This window comes from Oryctolagus cuniculus, chromosome 12, assembly GCF_051225735.1.
Source record: "Oryctolagus cuniculus isolate XC-2025 breed Fujian yellow rabbit chromosome 12, ASM5122573v1, whole genome shotgun sequence".
Lineage (NCBI taxonomy): Eukaryota > Metazoa > Chordata > Mammalia > Lagomorpha > Leporidae > Oryctolagus > Oryctolagus cuniculus.
Genome location: NC_142878.1, coordinates 76,331,841 through 76,356,352, shown reverse-complemented (window position 1 = coordinate 76,356,352; position 24,512 = coordinate 76,331,841). Strand labels below are relative to the sequence as shown.

General features: G+C 39.6%; 1 protein-coding gene across 3 annotated transcripts in view; it reads left to right on the top strand.

The window, feature by feature from the left end:
- Positions 1 to 23,243, top strand: part of WDR72 (WD repeat domain 72) — a 243,257-nt gene extending 220,014 nt beyond the window's left edge. For all 3 annotated transcript variants that reach the window (XM_008268981.5, XM_089309469.1, XM_089309468.1), the window contains 2 exons: positions 12,775 to 12,879; positions 18,156 to 23,243. In XM_008268981.5, coding sequence (XP_008267203.4) covers positions 12,775 to 12,879; positions 18,156 to 18,211 — 161 coding nt within the window. In that variant the 3' untranslated portion in view covers positions 18,212 to 23,243. The remainder of the gene's footprint in view (positions 1 to 12,774; positions 12,880 to 18,155) is intronic.
- Positions 23,244 to 24,512: the final 1,269 nt, after the last annotated feature.

Below are 24,512 nucleotides of genomic sequence, written 5' to 3'. Positions count from 1 at the left end.
CAAGATCAGCAATATCATAGTATTTAAAGAGTAAAGGTTAAATGGTCAAATTAGTTTTCTCTACAGCTGCACCTGCTACTTGGTTGTTGATGCACTTTCTTTTCTTTTTTTGGAGGGCAAGTGGTAAAAGAAAAAGGGTGGCTCTGATTTGTCCCAGTGATGGTGAACAGGCAGCAGAAAAGCAGACACAGTTAATGCTCAGCTGCTCCAGCCAGTCAAGCAAGCTACCAAGTCCCAGCTGTGCCTCTTGATGTTTTCTGATTGCACCTACTCCTCAATCTGTGAACTGTTTTCTGGACTCCGATTCATCAAGCACTGCTGCTTTAAAAACGCATGCAGGCAGGCATCCTAGGATATGCCATTATAAGCTGCTGCCAGGGGATCTTCTAGGAGATAAATGGAATCTGTGTGAAGTAAATTAGTGTGAACCAGTCAATCTGAGTGTCAGCCTTGAGCCACTTCCATGGATAACTAGCTGGCTGACTGGAGGCCAGGGCTGGTGCCTTCTGTGGGTTGGAATCTCAGATTCTGTTCTACTGCATGAGGGGATTTGGGGGTAGGGGCAGTTTAGTCTTGGAGGAAGCCCAGTTTGATCTGTGTTTTAGATTTTTTTTCTTCAATGAAATGGATTTCTCACGCATTTTGTTTACCTCCCTTCTCTAACTGCACTGAATGCATCCTAGTTGGACAACTTGTGTGCTGTAGGAAGTAAGAGCCCTGGGAATAACTGCTTCCTTGAGCTGCGGTTGTGCAGGCTCCAACCGTGATGTGCCTGGTTTGGTACCCCCACTGAAGACCTTTAGAGTTTTGCAACAAAATAACCATAATCTGGCAAACTAACCTCTCTATTTGTTTTGGAGGAATAAATCTAAGTGATCTTTAATTCATGAAGAGAAAAAGTTCTATGCAAAGGCTGATGATCCTTGTTCCCTGCAGATACCCAGCATGGAAAGTAGAATTTTGGCCATAAAAGGAGAGAAACAGCCCCTCAATAGCAATGGAATAAGGAAATCTTTCAAGTAACTGTTCCCTGGAAAGAATTTATAGACAAGAAGAACATGAGCCAATAGAGTCATCAGAATCATTATTTAATATAATTAAATGTTAAGTGTAAATGGTTCCATTATGTAAAAATCACATTTCCACAAATCAGTATTCCTTTAGAGATCATGGTCTATTCTTACATTAAGATCAAAAGAATTCATTTTATCTAGTTAAATTATGGCAAATCATCTTGATTTCTTTATTACATTAATAAAGTTTTTATTACTTCCCTCTGTAGAAAGAAATATCAAGTATTTGAACATAGAATAAAAATGTTCCAGTGAGAATGAGTAGGAATTCAAGCCTATTCATCTGATTAAAAACTTTTAAAGTATCCCCATTACCTAGCCCCAGTCAAGTATTTTGCCTTTCATAGGAAGAGAAAGAACCTTATCTTGGAATTTAGTCAAAACAATTGTTTAAATACCAGATCAGTCTATTTTGTTTCTGGTCCTCTTGCTTAGACTCCTGAGCACACACTGTTACTTTTGAGCACTTTATCTGAAGGCACCACCATTATGGGGTCCATGGAGACACATTTTATATCTCAGATACATTGCAGAGCATGGAGTGTCTGGATGTTAGATAGCATGAATCATAGCAAAGATCAAACCAAATGCTTTAAAAATTGAGTGACCCTTTCCCTGAATTAATGAAACAAAAATGGAATGTCCTGTGAGAACAAAATTTGTTTTATGCCTGTACATTGAGTTCAGAGAAATAAAATCCCTAGAGTAAATTTAACTTTATGATTTATGAGAGTAAAGGAAAGAGTGGAAATCAGTACATTTTCCCTTCTATGGTAGGGGATAAATGTAATCTGTTATAAAGGACTTTGAAGGATAAGGAAGTGAGTGTTGTATTAATGGTGCTTTGGCCTAGAGATCTTGCTCAGTATAGTCTACCCAATGATTACCTAAGCATTCAATACAGAAAAAGTAGACTGTCTTAGCCATCACTGCCCAGAAATAGGCTGTCCTGTAACTATTCAACTCATCATGTACATGGAACAAGAATACTGCCTATGAATTTCCAACTATCTGATGTAAGCTAAGGATAATAGAAACTGACATTCTGGGTCAGCTTTCCGACTTTTCTGGACTGTAACTGTCATATAAATAAAAATCTAGACAGTGAGGGGGAAAGACAAAAGGTCTTCCATCCATTGGTTCACTCCGCAAATGGCTGCAGTGGCCAGAGCTGGGCTGATCTGAAGCCAGGAGCTTCTTCCAGGTCTTCCACCCAGGTGCAGGGGCAAAAGTGCTTGGGCCATCTTCTGCTGCTTTTCCCAGCATAGCAGAGAGCTGAATCAGAAGAGGAGCAGCCGGGACTAGAATAGGCACCCATGTGTGATACTGGTGTCACAGGTAGAGGATTAACTTACTGTGCCACAGCGCTGGCCCTTTTATTTAAGTTAATTGGAGGCCAGCGCTGTGACATAGTGGTTAAGGCCACCCCCTGAAGTGCCAGCACCCCATATGGGTTCCTGGTTCTTGGCTTCGGATCGGATCAGCTCCGGCTGTTGCAGCTATTTGGGGAATGAACCAGAGGATGGAAGACCTCTCTCTGCCTCTGCCTCTCTAACTTTGCCTTTCAAACAAACAGGACTTGTTTAAAAAATTTTTAAAAACTGCAAAAAAGGATTTGAAAGGCAGAGTTGGGTGGGAGAAGAAACATCTTCCAACTGCTGGTTCACTCCGCAAATGGCCACAACAGCTAAGGCTGGGCCAGGCTGATGCCAGCAGCTTCATCCGGGTCTCCCATGTGCAGGCAGGGTCCAAAGTATTTGGGCCACTCTCTGCTGCTTTACCAGGCACATTAGCAGGGAGCTGGATTGAAAGAGCAGCCACGACTCAAACCAGCATCCATATGGAATGCCAGCACTGCAGGTGGCAGGTTTACCCACTACTGCACAGCACCGGCACCTAGGCTAGACTTTTGATTGTTGTACCCAAGGTTCCATTGAAGAAAGTCAAAGTTGTCCATGAGCTTCCCAGTTTCAAGATGTGTCTTAAATGTCTATTCCCAATTAATATCCAAAAATGGGATAAACAGACCAAAGAAGGTGCTTAATGAAGATGGAACAGGAGAGAGATGTTCACTGGTAGGTCACAGAAAAGATGGTGTTTGAGCCAAGTCTTCACTGAAGAATAGATATTTTGGTGAAAAAGAATTGGCAATTGGGGACAGAGACAGTATTGACACAGGCAATGTGTTCAAAGGCATTGATGCAGAAAATCAATGACATGTCCCCACAACTAGAATTGTGAGGGGTAGCAACCAGTGAGAAATCCGAGTGTAGGCTGATACTTTTTTTTTTTTTTTGACAGGCAGAGTGGACAGTGAGAGAGACACAGAGAGAAAGGTCTTCCTTTGCCATTGGTTCACCCTCCAATGGCCGCCGCGGCCAGTGTGCTGTGGCCGGCGCACCGCGCTGATCCGATGGCAGGAGCCAGGTGCTTCTCCTGGTCTCCCATGGGGTGCAGGGCCCAAGCACTTGGGCCATCCTCCACTGCACTCCCGGGCCACAGCAGAGAGCTGGCCTGGAAGAGGGGCAACCGGGACAGAATCCGGCGCCCCGACCGGAACTAGAACCCGGTGTGCTGGCGCCGCAAGGTGGATGATTAGCCTAGTGAGCCGTGGCGCCGGCCCGGCTGATACTGTCTTAAAATCCATTCTTGCAGAATCCTCCACTACTGACTGAATAGAAGCCATTACGCGATTTTTTGCAGAAGAGCTACAGCAGACCTTAGTTTTTGGACTATGGCTTGTCCCATATTAAAGCATGATTAGAGGGAGACACCTATTAAAATAGAAGGACTCTGGAAATGGAAAGTAGGGGATGAGTATCATTAATCTGGAGGGGCTGGAGTAACTGGAGGTGAGAAAGTGGCTGCAATGACAGGGCTGGGCCAGGCCAAAGCCAGGAGCCTGCAACTCCATCCTGGTCTCCAACATGGGTGCAGGGTCCCAAGTACTTAGGCCATCATCCTCTTTCCCAGATGCATTTAGCAGGGAGCCAGATTGGAGGCAAAACAGCCAGGAGTCTAAGCACTACTCAGATATGGAATCCTGGTGTCACAGGTAGCGACTTGATGTGCCAAGCCACAACCCAGCCCCTCTGTTTTGTGGTTTTGTGTGTGAGTATTTGGAGTTAAGGAGATGGAGTGGAATGGCAGAGACAGTCTGTAGTGTCAAAAATCAGGTGATTACATCAGCTTCACAACCGTTCTTAAGCACCTTAATATGAGTTATTCATATATTTGAAAGACAGCTATGGGGGGAGGGAAAGAATCTTCCATACACTGGTTCAGTCCCCAAATGACTGCAACAGCTAGGGCTGGGCCAGGCCAAAGCCAAGAGCCATGAGCTTCATTTGGGTCTCCCACATGGGTGCAGGGGCCCAAGTACTTGAGCCATTTTCTGCTTTCCCAAGCACATTAGTAGGGAGCTGGATCAGAAACGGAGCAGCTGGGGCACAAATCAGTGCCTGCATTGCAGGTGGCAGGTTAACCTATGTGACAGCACCAGTCCCCACAAACATAAGAGTATTTTACAGTAATCTAGCACACTGTCCTGTATAAAAATCCTCTTATCCGTTATTTTCTATTTTAGTTCTCCATTTATGATAACATCTCTGGTGTGAAATGTACCTTTCTATAAGTCTCATTAGTTACTAATTTTTTATTAGCAAATGTTTATAAAAATGTGTTTCTCTTATCCTTGATTTAGAGTTGTTACAGGCTTGCTAGCATCAATGTAGGACTCCATTACTATTTATCCAGGTCATTTCTACATAATAGGTAACCATCTCTAAGAGATGGTCATCCAAATATTGATTGAGTAACTACTTGAGAACTTGAGAAGGTATCTTTCTATTCATCTCCCAACAAAATTAGTACTTTTGAATGAGTAGACACATTTTGTATGTGGCCATAACACAACAGCCGATGCTGCTACACCGCCCATGCTTTCCTGCGTTTGGTTTTCATGATCGTGTGGGATGAGGGGTGTGAGTGATGTATATTCTAACACAGTGGTAAAGTGCATTATCAACATCCAAGCATTTTTCCCTTCTACATCAGCAAGTACACTGACATACCATTTTGATACCACTCAAATAAAAATAAATCATTCACAGTAGCAAAACCTAATGATACAAAATATGGCAACTTGGACCTTTTCTTTACATCCTTCTTAATGTTGACAAAGAACTGGGAAACGAAAGCGTAATCCTGATAATTTGATTTCCTCATTTCCCATTTCCTATCTGGGAGATGGCAGAGCTCTGACACTTGACTAACCATCTGAGATAAACATTTTCCCTGGAGATAGAGACAGCTATCGGGGGGAATATGAGACTGCCTGCCAGCCACTCTCCCCACACTGATGGCATTGTCTTCGGTTTGGCCTGCAGAGAGGTTGCTGCTCTTACAAATTCCAGTGCTAGGGCCATTTGACAGTCTTGTCTCCCAGTGATTCAGGAGAGCAGTGTGTCTGGTGCCTTTCCTTAAGGATAACCGTAGACTTTGCTGTGATTTAAGTTGTCCGATACTGTGAATCCTTATCTGAAGTTCATATATAAATCATGTTTATCTCTCATCTCAAATGCTAGCTTGATGCTCTTTTGATTGAAAGGTCTTTTGTTTTTCCTGACCTTTTTCTAAATTTTTGAAATACAAACTGGGAACTTTACTAGTAAATTCCTATTAAGAATTCTCCCTCTGCTGACTCTTCAATTTATCAACACAGGGGGATCTATTTGTTTTCTTTGAGATCTAGCCTTCCTTCAACTTATGTTGTTGAACTCTGGAACCATAGCTAAAATGAGTGCATTTCTGTATTTACCATAGGATTTAGGCCTTACGAGAAAACTGAAATGACTTTTATAATACATAAATTGCATGATCAACACTAGAGTTATTTTCAATGCATTCTTAGTACTCCTCTATCATCTATACTTCCCTGTAGTGATGGAGTCCTCTGAGTAAGCTGTTCCTAAGTCCCCTTCTTAAATGGTCTCTATGACATGGAAAGCTAGGATTGAGCTTGCAGAGTTGATCAGTTTACTTTCAGTATATTCTTTACCAAATTATAAATATAAATAACAGTAAGTACTGTTTCCCTGAGTTATTTCTACTCTGAATTTATTCAATATTCAAAGACCAAAGTCCTGGAACTATTTTGACTGATTTTTTTTTTTTTTAAAGAGGACTATCTACTTACTAACCTCTCTCCTTAGCATACAGCTTACAAGGAAATGGTGCTAGAAAGGGGACTATCAAGCAGTCTTGGCAGAATTTAGTAACAGAAGGATCCAAGTCTGGAGTGAGGAAATAATGCAGGGGCAGGGAGAACAGTTGTGCATTTCCCCGTTCCTAGCCTTTCCTCCTTCCAAACCTGCCCGTTCTTCCTTTGTCAGATGCTCCCCATCCCATGCTGCCATAGTCCATTTCAGTCTGAGTTCAGATAATCTGATGACTGTTTTACAAGTCGAACTTGTCCAAGACAAAGTGACTTCATCCTTAGGTATAAAGGGAAGAGGAAGACTTAGGACTGTGATGGTTATCCTTGTCAGATTTGGATTCTGAAGAATACAATTCCACAGATACACCACATTGCTTCATAACCCTGTCGTTCATTTGACAATCATGGAAAACCTTATTGCCTGGGGAAGTGAGGCCAAGAAGAAGTCAGTCCTCTTGAGGGGAAATACTTATCTGTCTTAATTCAGAGAAAGTTCCGAAGTCTTTATTTCCAAGAATGGTATACTGGCCACTTACCCTCTCAGTCTCCTGTTCAGCGGTAGACTGAGTGGTTGGTCGATTTTTGGATTCATCACTGGGAGAATATTTGAATTTCAGAGCTGAAAGGCATCAGAGTGACTGGTCCAACTCATTCATCTTATAAAGGAGAGAACTGAGACTGGGAAAGTAAAATGACATGTCTAAGATCAAGCTACTGGGAGTGGAGCTTAGATTGAAAACCAGCTTTTCTATAGTTGCTCCTTATTCCACTGCATTCCTTCCCTGGGAATTTGTAAGTCCATCTCTGTAATCAACTTATATTTTTCCTTTAATATTTTTTGAGTGCTCACTAGCAAGGAATTTTATTTTCCATTCAGAAACCAAGCCATGGAGTCTCCTTTATGGAGACTATCTGTTAGCACAAATAGATTTGAGGAGATGCTTGTGTAACTTTGAGCTACACATTGCAGACCTGACCTTGAGATGTTCCCATTTAACTGCAATTGAATTTGATTGTTGCTTCTCTTTTTAATTCTTAGGAAACCTTGTTAGCTGTTTCATTCATTTGATGCCTTGTGCCTTGGACCCATCTAAAAGTGCAGTACTTTCTTGCTTATCAGTGTTAGCAAAGCAGCCCATCCCTCAAACATCATGCAAAGCAGGAGTTTCTGTATTCCTGAGAGGAGTAAAGCAGGGTTTAAAAACAGTTTCTTCATATTTATTTCCCCCCAAATTGGTTCAGTATCTACCTGTACTATTCATCTACAGAAGTTGGCTATAGACAGATTTTTCCCCCTTAGTCTAGTCAGTATCTTGATCCTCTGTATTGTGTATTTAAATACTATATATATCTAGATAATATTAAAACAATGCTCTTTGCAACATTGGAAAGTTTCCTTACAAATTGAAAAATATCACCCTTAAATTTATACTACAAAATGCCACCCAGAGAATATTCTGTATCAGATTATAGTTGCAATGCAATGGCAAACACTTAAGTCTAATGTTAAGTCATCTTGACTGTCTATAAAAGTTACTGCTTTGATATAAAGATTAGATACCTATTTTATAGAGAGCTTTTAATGTAAATTTCATAGATACAATTTTCAGATTATAGTGGTTCTTCCCCCCATACACGCCCTTCCACCAAACCATCCTACTTCCTACTACCTCTCCCATCCCATTCTTCATTAAGATTCATTTTAAATTTATATACCCGATTTAATTTTGGCATCTCTACATGATTTTTCCAGTTTTGAGTCCACATTGAAAACAAAGGAAACCTGAAATCTGATGTAGAATGCAGCTTTAGTTATTCAAATATAATCAAGTCCTATAATTTGATTATCTCAATAGATATGGTTAAAAGTAGGGGTATATGTACACAGCGCTCTAGCTGGATAGGTTTTCTTGATAAGCCATCTGTCCAGAAATAAACCACTTTGTTAACTGATTTGAGATCTGTTCAAATGACAATGTCTTCATTTACAGATTTGGTGCTATCACTTAAAGTCAATCTGTCGATTATGTCTCCCTGACTTAAAGTATATTGCTACCTTTTGTGATCTGCTGTTAGCATTAGTATTTACTTCTACCTCTTTCTTCCAAGGCCATAGAAAGAATTTTTTTTTTATTAATAGTGACTCTAAGATTGGGAAGAGACTTAAGCTATTGATCAGCGAAGTGATCAACTCTTGGCTACTATATTGAGCTAATAGAATTGAACTGAGGGCTGTAACTCCTCCTACCCATCTCACATGTCTGAGCTGCCTTTTAGTCTTCCCCTACCTCTGCTCTTGATATGTGATTAATTTTGTACGAGTTTTATCTGGTACTACGTAAGTTTATTCTATTAAGTTGACCAATATTTCAAATTAATTTTATTAATGATTTTCCTACAAATATTCCCTTTACTTCCAAAATGCCTATATATGATGAATGGGATCCATTTCTAAATCATTTATAAGTCATGCATTAAAAACATTGTTTGTAGCTGCACATTTCACAATGCAAATGATGTGGATTTTAAGAAGGGCTGTACAAGTACAATAGAAGTGGCCTCGCTTGGAACAATCAGCTGCTGTTTGTGAAAGTGGAAGGAGATTTTTTCCCAGTGCCTACGCACTTGGTGGGTATAGGAGGCTACTTCTTGGAATTGTTTGCTTCCTAGGCTAGATGCTTTCAACAGCTAATATCATTTCTGCAAATGACAAGACAAAGAAGGGCTTTTTAGAGGGCAAATGTATCACATTTTTAAAAAATCCTTTTATATTCTTAAAATATTGAGTTTCCTCTTAAGGTATTCTTGAATGTGATTTAAAACCTATGGATTTCTGGTTGGCTTTGACTGAGCCATTTGAAGTTCTTCAGGATCAAGAAGAATAACATTATGCTTAAAGGTGCCAGAGTCAAATGCATTTATAAAAAAGTACATGGATGCCTCTCTACATCTGGGTACCAACATTATTGCAATGATATTTAGAACACTGGTCTTTCAGTTGTCAATATTTTGAGGTTTATGATCAGTAAGTGGTACAGCGTCACATTTTTTCATTGGTAGAACTGTCAAGAACAGTTTGTCTTTTTCCCTCTACCCGCCAAGTGTGGACTATTTCAGATTCCATTATAGAGGAAATAAGCAGTTGGTTTTAGACTGAAGATGAGCCTAGCAACCATTTGCACTATATTGATGTCAGAAGTATCCCTCTGCCAAGCTCTAAAATGCACCTTCAAAAACTACTGAAAATATCCCAGAACTTTAGTGATGAGCTACAAATGGACTTTGGTATTGATAAGTAAAAGTCAATATGTATAGTGAAAGGACAACTTACTGTGATAAATGGGCCCACCATCAGTAAAGATCAAATTATTGACTATCTGAGACTAGGAAAAACCTGTCTATAGCTAACTTCTACAGGTGTGAAGAATTAGCCAAGAACAGCAATTCAGGAAACTCTCAAAGAGACATGTAAGAAGAATCCATTAAAAACACATACAAAGTAGGTAGCAACATTAGTGAATACACTGGTGGCCGCTGGGCTAATATATTTTGGTAGGGATGGGGGTGCAGGGTGGCAGAGGCATGTGTAGGCTGACACTTCTTGTGCTTTGATAAGCCTTCCTGTGGGCTTCTTGCATTCTAAATCCAGGAGGTCTACTTTAGATTCCACTTTTGGAATGTTGTATGTCATGCATCCTCTTGGTTACTTTTCATAGGACTTCAGCTAGAGCACATGTTGCATGAGGACACATTAGAAGCTTGTTCTCCTTACCCTCACAATCTAGCATAGAACTCTGCCCACAATAAGCACTAGATCAATAGTTGATTTCATAGTTTTAGAAATGATTCATTAGAGAAGCCTTGGTCACACATAATGTCAGAGTTTAATGATGAAGCATCACAAGAAACACCCCGAAGAACAATTGCAATGATTAGTTTATCAACAAATGGAAAGTAGAATGGCAGCAATTTCTTTCCAAAGCTTTCTGCTCCCAACTGACAGAATGTAGGTATTTCTTCTATAGTTGTTTCATTGGATTCTCTATTAACTGCCTGTAAAAATGACAAGTCTCATACCATCTAAAGTATGGAAGCTAACATAATTAAGCCAAGACACCTGAGGAATAACCTTATCTATTCCCCTAACTCCACACAAACTGTACCCTCCAAAATCAAATAGAGGGGGAAAAAACTAGGAACACTGTATGGCATCTACTAGCACAAGTTTAAGATTATGCGCCAAACCTCTTTAGAGTATTGGGACGTCAGAATATCCTGGGACTACTTTATCACCAGTAAGTATAGCCATAACCATGTTCTAATTCCTTTCCCTCTTGAATTTTACAGCATCTTCTAAATGTTTGGTACTTAATATTTGTTAGACAATTAGATGAATGGATGAAAGTTTCAAATTATCAAAGAACAGTATACAGAATGATGGGTACAATCCAACTGACCAAATAAATGCCTCACTGGCATTTAGCAATGAAATTAATATGATGAATTTCTTCTTATAAACCAATATTCTAGAAAGTTACCAAGAAAGATAAATATAGGTAATTAAAAACAAGGCTGGAAATCTTGACAAGTATTATTCTATATGACTTTGATTTATTTACCTATCCCAATTAAACCTTTCACAGCAATCTGTAGATTCAAATTATGAAATGTTGTTAACCTTGAGCAAATTAAAGACAGCTACTTCAGTAACCACTTATGTCATCCCTGTTGCTCCAAGTCAAAAACTCTTATCACCATTAGACAAACAGGCATCTTTGGCCTCAAGTAGGGCTCAACAGGACACACAGAGCTAGCAGAAACACAACTGAAAGCACATTCCTCTAAGGCAGCGAGCATCCAGTGTACTGCCTGGGCTTTTTATTCCTCTCAGAAATCCTTGCAGGATACCTTCCATGGCCCAGGCACTGTTCTACAAATATACAGGGCACAGAACTGAGTAAGACAGACATTGTGTCTACTTCTGTGTTTTTAAAAAATGCTCCAAATTAGGTTTATTTTCTTAAAATAAGAATTTCCTACATTTCCCATATTTTGTTTCCAAATGAGGTTTTAGAGAAGCAGTGAGTTCACATTATGCATGTGTTTCCGAAGAGCAGAGTAGAAAAGGACTTCACGAAGTCTGTGGGAAAAAGAGAAGCAAGTTTTTTTTGCAAAAAAGATTTTGAAGTCCATGCAAATTTCTCCATAATACACATATTCCATGGATTTTTGGATGCCCTGCTCATAGTATCTGTGACCCCAGGAGGTTAGTGAAATAGTCTGGAGAGAATGTTTGAGACTAGTAGCATAACTCTTGGCCATTCAAATTTCTACCTATGGGAGCCTCAGGTTATGGCCTCAATGTAGTTTCTTCTCCATTCGCACAAGCAGGGCAGTGTGGCAGGTGCTTGGGCCTTGGGTGGGATGCCTCTGTGTCCCATATCCAGTATGTGAGGGAACAAGCTCCAGTCTCTGCACTGCCTGCTGGTCTCCTAGTGGATATTTAGTTAACAGCAGCCCTGTGCCAATAAACGTAGTTCATGCATGGTTATATATCTTATTTATGGCTTATAAACATGTTATGTGGATCTAAGAGGTACTGGTAGTGTTACTTCAGCACCTTATGCTAGATGAAAAGTGCATGTGCTCAATAATAAATACACATGTATAACATTTGGCTTTAGACAAGCAAGTGTGACATAATTCACGTTACTAGAGGTTGGCATTGTTTGAGTTTCTTCTAAGGCAAATGTGATATAGGAATGTTATCTTAAGTTGGACCAGTTATTTTTCTAACTTCTAGAAAAATGCAGAAACTTCAGTCTGTTTCTCCAACAGAATTAGTGGATATATGGTAGTTCAGAGGAAATATAAGCCCTCTCCTTATGGTCATTATTCTTACTTAGGAAATAGTATTTCCTGACAGGTTGTCTGCAGACCTACATTCAGAATACCAGCCCTCCTTATTACTGTTTTCAACCCACCATTCCACATTTCTAGATGTAGTTTCTATAGGACTTTTCTACGTGTTTGGTACCATGGTTTTTAATTCCACACAAGAGACCAACATATACGAAGTGTTTATTAGCTATCATTTGCACGAAAAAAATAAACCATTGCCACGAGTGTGGAGCTGGTCTTTCTAAATGGGTTGTGTTCTTGATGTGTCCTGTTGCCATCCTTTGACTACATTGTTTTAGATTTCCGCACTGGAAATACAGTTTCTACTTTGGAAGGATCACTTTGTTACTTTGTAGCTTTTAAGCTGATGCCATGAACTTCTTCTAAGATAAAGTCTCATCTATAGATTTTAATTAATTACATATCTGCCAATAAATACTTAGAGGATACATTTTATTTCAATTTATTATTTGTGTTTACATTGTGTGTGTGAAAATATCTGTGGAATAAAAGGAAATGGTTTAATGGTGTTTACCGGTCCTTTTTCATTGCTCTCTTCTTCCTTTTCTCCTTTTTAAATAGCACCAGCCAGTCCAGTCAAGCATGGCAACAACTCCAGCTCGGCAAACTTCCAACACACTGAGGACACGCCTGACAGAGGTGTCTTAGAAGCATCTGAGAGTCCAGGTGAAAGCCATTTAAAAATGGTCCAGTATAAAATGATAAATCTGACAGAGCTTTGGGGTCCTTGGAAGGGGGTGGGGGGAGAGGCCATTGTAATGCTGTTTTCTCTTAGCAGCTGCACTGTCAAATTAATGGTCACCTCCAGAGGTCACGGTGTGGAGCTGTTATCTTTTCCTCTTTCATCAGGAATTCAGTTGGAGGAAGTACAAAGGCTTTACGACTGAGAAGGGAGGCCGACACTATTCGTTCATTATCATCAATTGTAGGCTAAACTGGTTAATAGAGGCACAGTGAAAACTGGAAAATGGCAACATTGTAACTATTTCCAAGAATGGGAGCTAAGAAAAGTCAAGCCCAAGTGGAGAGGTGTAGACAAAGAAACTGTCTTCATTACCGTTCAATTTACCCTTCTAAAGACTAACAGGACTCTAACTGGAAGGAGAGGGTTTCAGCAGCAAAGTAGTGGTTCTTTGACTGTTTTATACACACACACACACAAAAGCAAATAGTAAAATAGCATCCCTTTCCCACACAATAAATGCACTCTACGTCCGAGTTACTTCAGTTGATTTTTTTTTTTTTTGAGTACACACAATGTTGTGGCATTTATTTTTTAACATATGGAAAGAATACACAGAATTATACTGGCAAGATACAGCCAGGAACACTGGGCATGAATTGTTATTTTGTTTTGCTTTGAAGCATGTGTAGTCTTAATAACTGATCAATTCACGAGAAAGTAATCTTGTAACAGTTGAATGACATCCCTAAATCACTACAAAACCCTAAGGTGCTAGAAGGAACCTTATGAGTTGAAAGGGTTAAACATCTCCCTCCCCTTAGTATTTCTCTTGTTTTTAACTGTCTGCTATGTACCCTCTCCCCTCTCCCATCTTTGTGTGCCGATCCATGTATCATAGTTTTGATTCATCCTTTCTGTGGCCTGTCAGCTTAGTTAAGAGATTTCCAAATGTTGTAGCTCTCACTGACAGGGGGCAGATGCAAACAGTCCCCCGATCCTTCCCTGAGGAGAGCAACCGGGATTTAATTTTCAGTGAAAGGTGCCGTCTGCAATCTATGTCAGGTCCCCTAAGTCATCTCGGAACCGTTCCAGGCCCAGTGGCTATGGCACTGCGTGTCAGCCCCCTCGACTACACCACTATTGCCCCAAAGATGAACTACTGCCATGTGCCCATTCTCAGCTGTACCTCTGCTTCTGTTTCCCATGGAATTGGAAAATTGCTTCTTTAGCAAGGACAGGCACTTTGAAAGAGCAAATTAACCCCACCCCCACGACAATATCTCCAAGAAACATGTAGGTTATATATGTCACTCTAAGTAAGAGGGCAAAGGAATTAGATTTCTATAATGAACACTATTTAAAAATTACTTTTAGTTTGGACCAAAATCCCTATTGTTGACTAGGTTTTCAAAGTATCTGAATAGTTTTCTATCAGTCACTTTGTCAGGCACTTAAAACCAAGTTTTTACCTATGAGTTCAATATTTTTCAGAGCGCATCAGCCTTATACTGTTTCAAAAGTAGAATTTCAATCATCTCCTAATGTGGGTGGGATTGAAGCGAGATTTAAGTATAGCATATTATTCTTTTGTTTCTACTCATCGGACATATCAGAAAAAAATTAGAAAATCTAGGTACCACTCAAGCATCTTTAACTTAAAAAGTGAGTACTATTCTCTACTTGGGACATCATTAAGCTTGTAATAAAGAATGAATTACTCTGGCTTCTTCTTCTGTCCAGTCCTGCATTTTAAGACATCTTGCCTTATAGACCTAGAAACCTCTGGAGACTTCACTACTGGTCTCACTGCCTTCCACCGAGAATTTGTGGCTTGGTTGTCATGGAGACATCGTATTTCTCCAAGAATTGCTCATATTGATCCGTGGCCAGGCGTAAATGGCCAAGCGAGTGTGCGGAATAAAGGGGGCTGGGCAGTCCTATGAAATGACCAGGGCTTGTGGGTTGGAAATAAGCTCATAGCAAACACTTAGGTAAAAAGAAAGCAGCAGTTTTGTTTTGTTTCAGGATTTCTCTCCGCACTTTGGGCCATTGTCCTCTTGCACTGTGAACTGAAAGAAACTTGTTAGTCACTTGTCATGTCAGATCTTTGGTGCTTGTCCTGACACAGCTGTCAGCCTTCCAGCTCTGTGCAGTTCAGGGACACACAAAGAGGCGGTGACATGAATTATTTATTGCTCCTTGTGTGGATAAAATTCTGTGATAAGAAATTAAGACACTTCTGACAGAGGTGCTTGTTTAGTAAGAAAGATTTTGATGAGAGAGTGCATTTCCTTGAAGTGGGAGCGTGCAAGACACAAGATGGGTAAAACGGAACATGAAGGAAGATAAGTCATGTATTTCTGCTATATATGCTTCTGTGGACTCTGAACATATAAATGTCTACTTTTCAGAGCCTGAAACTTTAACCTCAAAATATCAAGTCCATCAAAGGTGTAGGGGCTCTGAACCTGCAAGCCTTATTCTGGTGGTTCGGTGACCTCTCCTTACCACATGTGAGCTGCGTTTCTCTAGAACATTTTAACCACCTTGGTTAGTGGAATAGAATAGAAAATTGGATTTCTAAGTGCTAATAATATTTGGGAAGAGGTGCTAATATTTGGCCGAGGTGCTTCAGTGCCTAAACTGAAAGTTGTGTTCATGTACTGTTTATTCGTTGTAGGGAGAGCAGCAATTTCACATTTGTATACATCATCCTTACCTTTTCATTTAGAATATTGTCACTCATCTAAAATTCCTTTTAATGTTTCCATGTATATGTAAAGTCCTCCAGTTACAAAGTTGGATGTGATCAGTCTTGGAGCTTGAATGGATAGTGACATTATGTAGCTTTTTCCCATGTGCTGCTAAATGACTGATATATTACATCATTTTCAATGAATAGGCCAGCTGATTCAACAGCATACGGAAAACCAAAACAATCATTTCTTCATACAAGAATGTCTTTCCTATATTCCTTCCAGATAAAGTCTTTTCTTCACAAGATCCCTGAACATTGTACTTGAGCCCTGACAGCTTTTATATTGCTAATGCCAGCTTATTTTCAAGTGCAGAAAGGAAAGGGGACATAAAGGTGAATTTGTTATTTGAAATGTTGATTGTATTCATGACATTTAAAAACTATCAAATTTTTATAATCTATGTAAGCTAGAAAAATTGACTTAATGAATTGATCTTTGTCTGCAATGGATTTTCACATCCGTATGCAGATTGTTTATTTTTACATTGGCATCACTCCTCAGTACGCATTTAACTGGGATGATCCAGTTGTAAATAGGCTGCAGGCTGCATATAGGTCACAGTTTAGATGCCTTATGGAGTGGTTGTTCACCTGGTCCCTAGAGTGATCTACCTTATTCATCATGCCACTGTGACCTCTTTATTGGTTCAAGCTGTATACCCAGGTGAGTGCCTCGAGTCCATTAAGGTTGGCAAAGCACCTGTCAACCAGAGCATGCCTGCTCCTTTGACCCTGCTAGTGGGCCTGGAGGTCTTGTCTGATGGGGGGAAAATATCCCTTAGTAGTGTCTCTTCTATGGAATAATTCATTAGCCAAGAGTTTTGACTCACAGGTGAATCCCAGATTGAAGTTTCCATCTTCAACTCTGAAATCTACTTGCTCCTTTACTGGCATTTATACATTTCCGAAACCTGTGGGAATACCTTTGATGTCTAGTAATAGAAGCACTGACACAACATCACGAACTTGCAGCTCCCATTTCTGAGATGCCAGGGCCATTAGGCTGGCTGGCTTTGGTTCTTTAAGGCCTGTTGCCTCTGAATCTGAATGTTATCACAAAAATAGTCCAGCTGAGTATTTCGCTGGTTAACTTCATTTCCTACAGTCTTCATTCTATAGAATATCTTCAAAACAAACTCATTGTTGCCAAGTATCTTTATGTTCATCATACTCATTGTCATAAAAACAAACTTAGTGTGACATTCACAATTTCTATGCCAGCGTTCAGACCAGGCCTTGAGCTTTCTTCTTATTGACTTGGAAAATTTTAAGTGTGTTGTCCTTTGTACCTTGTAAAGTAAAAGTGGCATCAGCTGAAAACAGTGGCAAGAGGGCTTGAAGTCCCCCAAAATGCATTTGTATAAGTGTCTTTCCATCTTTCTGAAGTAGTTTATAATCAGTCTGCATTCTGCCATTAATAGAACATTTTAGTGGTTTTTATATAGCGTGTTATGTGTGTGGATCTATATACATCATTGTCAATCAATATTACATTTGCATGAATCTGATGAACAAAACTGGATTTCTCACTCAGTTTCCAGGGGCTAATTCATTGTGCAAAGCCAAGCTTGATTTTTCCTTTTACTATTCTGGCTCATGAATCACCAGCAAAAATGAGGTAACAGAAAGTAGGACAGATTCAGCACTGGAGTGTTGGAGATGGCCGATGATGATGCATGAAGCAGAAAGAATGTGGAATGTCTGAGCAGCCCATCAGTCTTAGCCATCAAGAACGTGCCTCTTAGGGTTAGTGCTGAAAAAGTGTTCTAGAAGGAAGAATGATTTCAGTAGTACAGTAGCTCTTTCTTCAAGTTGTTTTAACAACATCAATATTTCTAAATATTAATAGCATCCATAATTCTATTAATTTACTCAAAGAATATTCAGGCATCAATGCAATCACTTAAAAAGCATGCAAAAGTGTTTTCATAAGATGTACATACATGTTCACACATTTATACACGTTATTAGTTTAAACAAAATCAACATTTTCAGTTTTCACCAATAGGAATGGTAATTTACTATTCAGGGTCACTTTATTAATATAACTCCACTTAAAAACTTAAGGTACAGTACTCCAGTTGGTTACTGAAAATAATTTACATCTAGTGAGATCCAGTTAGTCTTAGAAATAAGTGTTTGTTGTCTACAATGCAAACCACATTAATGTTTATAATTAGTGCTTGATCCTAAAACTGCAGTTTCAAGTTTGTTTAGAGAAATCTGCAATTTAGAGAAATTTACTAATTCCATAGCAAATTCATCACCTTTTTCAATTACTTTAAAAATCCAACTTATTAGTGAGAAATTAAAGTTTCCTGGTTTGTAAAACTGTTAACATACTTCATTTCAAGATTATAAATCATGTAGAAATTACAGGCAGTACCTTTACCTCATGATTTTTCCTTCATTCCTCCCTTCCTCAACCCCTTCTCTCATTCCTTTCCTTTTCTCTTTCCATCTCATTTTATAACCCAGAATGTGTTTTTTTCCTTCTAGGTGGGCCAAGACATCACTCATGGATACTAAAGGTGTGTTCCTGCAAGGTGTGCTAAATAGTGTCTCAGCTGTAGGAATTGGATTTGGACAAACTAAGAAACCCCAAACATGTTTTTGTTCATCACTGTATAGAAGCAATGTTATTGGTCAAGTTATTATGCTGTAGTGGCTTGGCTATTTCTTGAGTCTGAGTACATTCAGACTATAGTTACTGCTTTAAAAGAGCTCACCTGCTTTTAGAAAATCATTGTACAAGTCATTCAGTACACCTGCTTCTTTCAGTATTTCCAGTAAGGAATGCTAGCCCACAGATGCAAATTTAACACTATTTTCTTGTGTTTTCCTTTATCTCTTCAGTCCTGGAATTATATAATCAGCCACATTAAAACCAGCATAACATGATACTTTAAAATTGATTGGTGCTTCCATGTAGTTAAACTTAAAACTTTTATAGGTTAGGACATTTGTTTAGTGGAGGCTTATATGCTCCCTAACCATGAAATGTCAGCAGGGAGCCAGTGGGTCCCCTGTCTCCAACACTCCAGGCCAGACTTGAGAAAATGCTCAGTATCACTAGCTATCAGGGAAATGTAAGTGAAAAACCACAACGAGGTTTCACCTCACCCCAGTTAGAATGGCTCTTATCCAAAAATCAAATACCAAATGCTGGTAAGGATGTGAGGGAAAAGGTACCCCTAATCCACTGCTGTTGGGAATGTATACTAGTATAGCCATTATGAAAGAGTATGGAGATTGCTAGAAATCTGAAAATAGATCTACCATATGACCCAGCCATCCCACTCCTGGGAATACACCCAAGGGAAGTGAAATCAGCATATGAAAGAGTTGTCTGTACCCCTATGTTTATAGCAGCTCAATTCCCAATAGCTGAGAAATGGAATCAACCCAGATGTCCATCAACGGATGATAAAATGTATATACACACGCACAATGAAATACTACTCAGCCATAAAAAATCCTGTTTTTCACAGCAAAATGGGTGCAAATGGAGACCATTATGCTTAGTGAAATAAACCAAAGCCCAAAAAATAGTGTGGTTTCTGATTTGTGGTAGTTCATGTAGAGTACAAAAAATTGTAAGTGTAAGTGAAATTGACATCTATGACTATTGTTTATAACCATTATCTATATATTCTTATGGAACACTGGCCTTTTTCTACTTTAATAGTTGAACACTGTGCTTAGTGGAACATTAAGCCTGTGATTAATTGAAAATGTTTTCACAAGATCAAAAGAGCAAAGTGTCATTATATCCTTAGAGTTCTATGAAATACATGTAAATTTTATGAAAAGTATTGTAATATTGTCAACCAGTTGTATGTAATCAGTTAGTCCACATGTGATGACAGTGTGACAGTGGCCCATCTTGTTCAGTCTAGTCAACTTGGACTTCTAGTGACATTGAAGCTAAGGTATTTAGCTGAAGATTTATCTAGTTGGCCCATCTTTGGCTAAACACTGATCTAGATGTGAACTGGGAAAGAGATCTACTTATATCACAAGTGATCCCTTTGAATATAAACTTAGGAATTCTCCCACAAAGAAGCTTGACTGGAAGGGATTCTGTAAAATTTATGAAGCAAATGAAATAAGAGTATGCATTTATGAAGTAGCCTTTAGTGATCTGATGTATTTACTTGAATTTATATGGTCTAATTCCTTGATTTAAATAAAATCAAAGATAATTTTATGTATATGTTATGAATGCAAATATTACCTTAGCCATAGGAAAATGAAGGCAGAGTATTAAATATGTGATACAGCTCTAATAGGGAAATTCTAGTCACTTCAGCTCAACAGGTATTTGAGTATCCCTGCAGATCCTATGCCGGGAGGCAGTGGGAAGGAGATGGAGATTAGAGAATTTGTATCTGAAATGCCATCCTCTCTGCCTTAAGGAGTTTATAATTAGTGGTCAACCTCAGTAATACAGAGTGCAGACATCAAACGGCTATGACTTTTCAGTTAGATCAGAGTGTGCATTTTGTTTCCTAAACTATGATGCTACTACTTGAAATTACTTTTGAGTTGTTTAGAAATTTTACATGCTGTTAATGTAAATGACAGAAAATCATCACCCTTTTAAAATGATATTACCTCTGTCTCCTTCAGGAATAGCAAAAAACCATTTGAAACAAATTTTCAAATAAAGCAAAGTAGCGAACTAAGCAACTGAACATGTTTTATTACAGTCTGTAGTGGCTCTCAAGGCCATTAGAAGGAAGGAGGACTTTCAAAAATATTTTGAGGGGGCCAGTGCTGAGGCATAGTTAGCCAAGCTTCTGCCTACAGTGCCAGCATCCTATTTGGGCACTGGTTCCAGTCCCAGCTGCTCTTCTTCTGATCCAGCTCCCTGCTATGGCCCGGGAAAGCAGAAGATGGCCCAAGTCCTTGGGCCCCTGCACCTATGTGGGAGACCCAGAAGCAGCTCCTGGCTTCGGATTGGCACAGCTCTGGCCCTTGTCTCTTCCCCTAACTTTCTCAAATATAAAAATTATTTTGAATGATGTCAACATCAGAAGAGCATATGTTTTCTAATGGGAGAAATTTGAATTAAAAATTCGATGGTCAAGTTCCTGTTCATTTAAAATAATCTTCAGGGGGCAGATGTTGTGGCACAAGAGGTAAAACTCCCACTTAGGATGCCCACATCCTGTATTAGATGCCAATTTGAGTTCTAGCTACTCCACCTCTGATCCAGCTTACTGCTGATGTGCCTGGAAAGGCAGCAGATGGTGGCCAGTACTTGGGTCCCTTCCATCAGCATGGGAGACTCAAATGGAATTTCGTGGTCTTGACATCAGCATGGCCAAGACCTAGCTGTTTGGGCAGTTGGGGTGTGCATCAGTGGATGGAAGCTCACCCCCCCCACCTTCTCTGTCATACTACCTAATTAACAAAAGAAATAGGGTTTAACAGTTGTCATATTTAGCATTTTTTCTAGAAAGCAAAATTTGATAATTAGTTTGATGTTACTAACTATGGGAAATTATAACTAGCATAACCCTGATATTCCTGAATGAAAATGACTTTTTGGCCTCACATTGGGGACACTCAACTATAAAACTTTAAGTAACTTAAAATACACTTCATCAAAATGAATTCTAGAGACTATCATTAACTATCAAAACTTTTAATTCTTGAAAATTGAAGTTCTAGATATTTAAATAATGCTTTCCAAATATCCTTGCACAACTATACTATGACACAAACCCACTGCTGTTTTAAAACGACTTGTTTATGTTATGCCCACCATGTTCTAGTAATTTGTTTTTAGCAGACTTGAAATAGCCATACATTGAGTGAACCCTATGGTTGACTACTTGGTAACATAACTAACGACTCAACACAGACTTCCTCTTAGTTAGGTGGTTGTTTTGTGCACCCAGCATTAGGTAACCACTATTTGCAATAGTGCACAAGTTTGTATTCAGTCTCCCAATTCTTCCGTTGGTATAATAAACTTGTAATGAATTATTTTTTGTCTTTGGGGTAGCCATCTTTACACCCCTGGATTTTATGTTTTGTGGTTACAACTTGGCTGTATTGTATTTTGCCTAACTATGGAGAGCAGAGTTTAGAGCAGCATAAGCTTGCTGTGTGCTTCTCAGAGCCTCCTGTCCTCACCTGCACCAGAGAACTTCCTCACAGATGGCTCAGAGAGCAATCTGTAAAATGCTATTAAGAAAAATGTATAGTATTATGGATAACACTGTTCAAGACACAGCCTCCAGCCTCAGTCTTATTTTAGAAACTGAGTCAGGGGCCGCTGCTGTGGCTCACTTGGTTAATCCTCTGCCTGCGGCACTGGCATCCCATATGGGCACCAGGTTCTAGTCCCGATTGCTCCTCTTCCAGTCCAGCTCTCTGCTGTGGCCCAGGAAGGCAGTGGAGGATGGCCAGGTCCTTGGACCCTGCACCTGCATGGGAGACCAGGAAGAAGCTTCTGGCTTCAGATCAGTGCAGTGCCGGCCGTGGCGGCCATTTGGGGAGTGAACTAATGGAAGGAAGATACATTCTGTCTGATTCAGTTTCTTTGACAGTTACAAAGTCCCTTTGAATATTTCATTGTTGGAAGTAAGTTTGACCTTCAGTAGCATTTGGGTAGACTTTTCTGTCCCTATAAACTTTCAAAACTTAAGTGTCTTAGTACTTTTAAGTATCCCAATGCACATTTTTGAAAAGGTACTTTCAATTTCAGAGAGCACATTGTAATAACTGAAGTTTATAAAAATTAAGTTTTATGCCGTGTGTTGAAAACGAAGGCTAATACGTAGCTACAGTTGATTTGAGTCTGATTTGAGTCTTAGTTCCACAGAATGGGCTACTTTTCTGTTGGATGTATCTCGATGGCTGCATTATTTTAAAGCAGTGGTATTGTGATTCTTCACACAATGTCTATGTAAATTTCCCAAAGTTGTGTTTAATTTCATAAAAGTCATTCCTTTGTAAATATTTGCATACTAGTATTTAACATTTTCAAAATTAGCTGCAACCAAAAAAGTTGTGATGCTTGTGGCTGGTGTTGTAGCACAATGAGGTAAGCTATTGCCTGCAATGCCAGCACCCTGTATTGGAGTGGTGGTTGGAGTACCAGCCTCTCTGCTTCTGATCCAGCTCCCTAATGTGACAAGGAAGGCAGTGGAAGAGGGCCCAAGTATTTGGGCTTCTGCCACCTACATTGGAGACCTGCTTGGAATTCCAGACTCCCGATTTCAGCCTGGCTGTTTTGGCTATTTGGGGAGTCAACCAACAGATGAAATATGGCCCACTTTCACCCAACTCCTGGAGTCTGTGTGGCAACTCCGCGCTTCTTGCCCCTTCTTGCCCCTTCCACGCTCCCTCTCAGAATGAATCCTCCCAGAAGAAATCAACTTCAACAAAAAGCCACTCTAAATTGCTACTGGTTTGTTTTTTTCTCCCAGCTTCAGCCATCACAGCTTTTGTTCTATGCTTCAGCATTTGCCTATCACTTGTTTTAGAAGGTTTTTGGTTTGTTTGTATATATACGTTGTGTATATCCTTTTCACTCTGCTTTTCAAATAAATTTTTTAATTTCCAAGTGAATATTTTCTTGAGTAGATGTTCTTCTGGTGAAGTTACCTGGCATCATACAGTGCCCCGCCCTCCCAATCACTTTGCTCTGGAATATGGTCAACAAGGATGCTACAGATAGTAGGGCTAAGACAAAGGTAAACCAGAAAGGACAAATCTCCCAGGAAGAACATGCCTATGGGAGCTTCCCTCCAGCACATGACCCTCTGGAGATGGCTTATGTCACTTCATCTTGCTAGCAGGGCAGGGACCAAGGTGAGGCTGCCCTGGCACAACCCCTTCACTGTGGACTCTCATCCTGACCTCTCAAATACTGTCTTTCCCAGAAATTTTAATATGGATTTTTTGCAATTGTCTTGTTATTTTAATATGTGACCTGATGTTTTTTCTATTACTTGTTGGTCTTGACCCTGTTCATGAAGTCTAGCATAAATCCACTTTTACCCTAGAAGGCATACTGCAGGTGATTTAGACTGATAACTACACCATGAGCTTCATTATAATTGATTCCAATGCTAAGTAGTAGTTATTTTAATAATATGCAAAAACTAAAACCATAGACCAGCAAAATATGGGACATGGATCACTCCTAAAGGTATGCAGGAAGGAATGGCGAGCATGTTTCTTGACATTGTTTCTCCAAATGCTGTGTTTTTTTTTTTTTTTTAACTGTTGTTTGTTCCAAAAAATCTAATGGATGAAGGCGTGTGTGCAACTCAGAGTTCCTTTTGGTACCAAACCAGTAACAAAGGACTGTGATTTCTGGAAGAACTGGTTTGAATCTTGCCTCTGCCACTCATTATCTATGTGCTTTTAAGCAAAATAGTTAACTTCAGTGTTCTCTTTAACGTATTTTCCCCAGAAACCTTTTGAGGTATACAATCACGCATTCCATGAATACAACTTTAGGAATATCAGCCCTTCTTCCTCCCCCTCTCCTATTCTCATTCTTACTTTTTCTAAGACCTAGTTTCAGTTAACTTTACTCTTTAGAGTTAATCTTACACATATAAACAGTTAAACAGCTGTTTTTAAAAAGCCATTCCAGAGCATATTTTCTGTCATGAATAAAGGGAAGAGAATAACACAAACTCACCAGCATGGACTGGCTTATTAGGGAGTAACCCTGAGAGGGACCCTCGATCACTGTGAGACCCAGGGCCTTGCTTCCTGCACAGGCTAGGATTTGAAAGGCTGATTTTGAGCAAGAATTCAGGGGGTTTGGATCTGTACTCAGTTACTTAGGCAAGGAACCAAAAAGCTGTGGTGGAATGCGGTGAG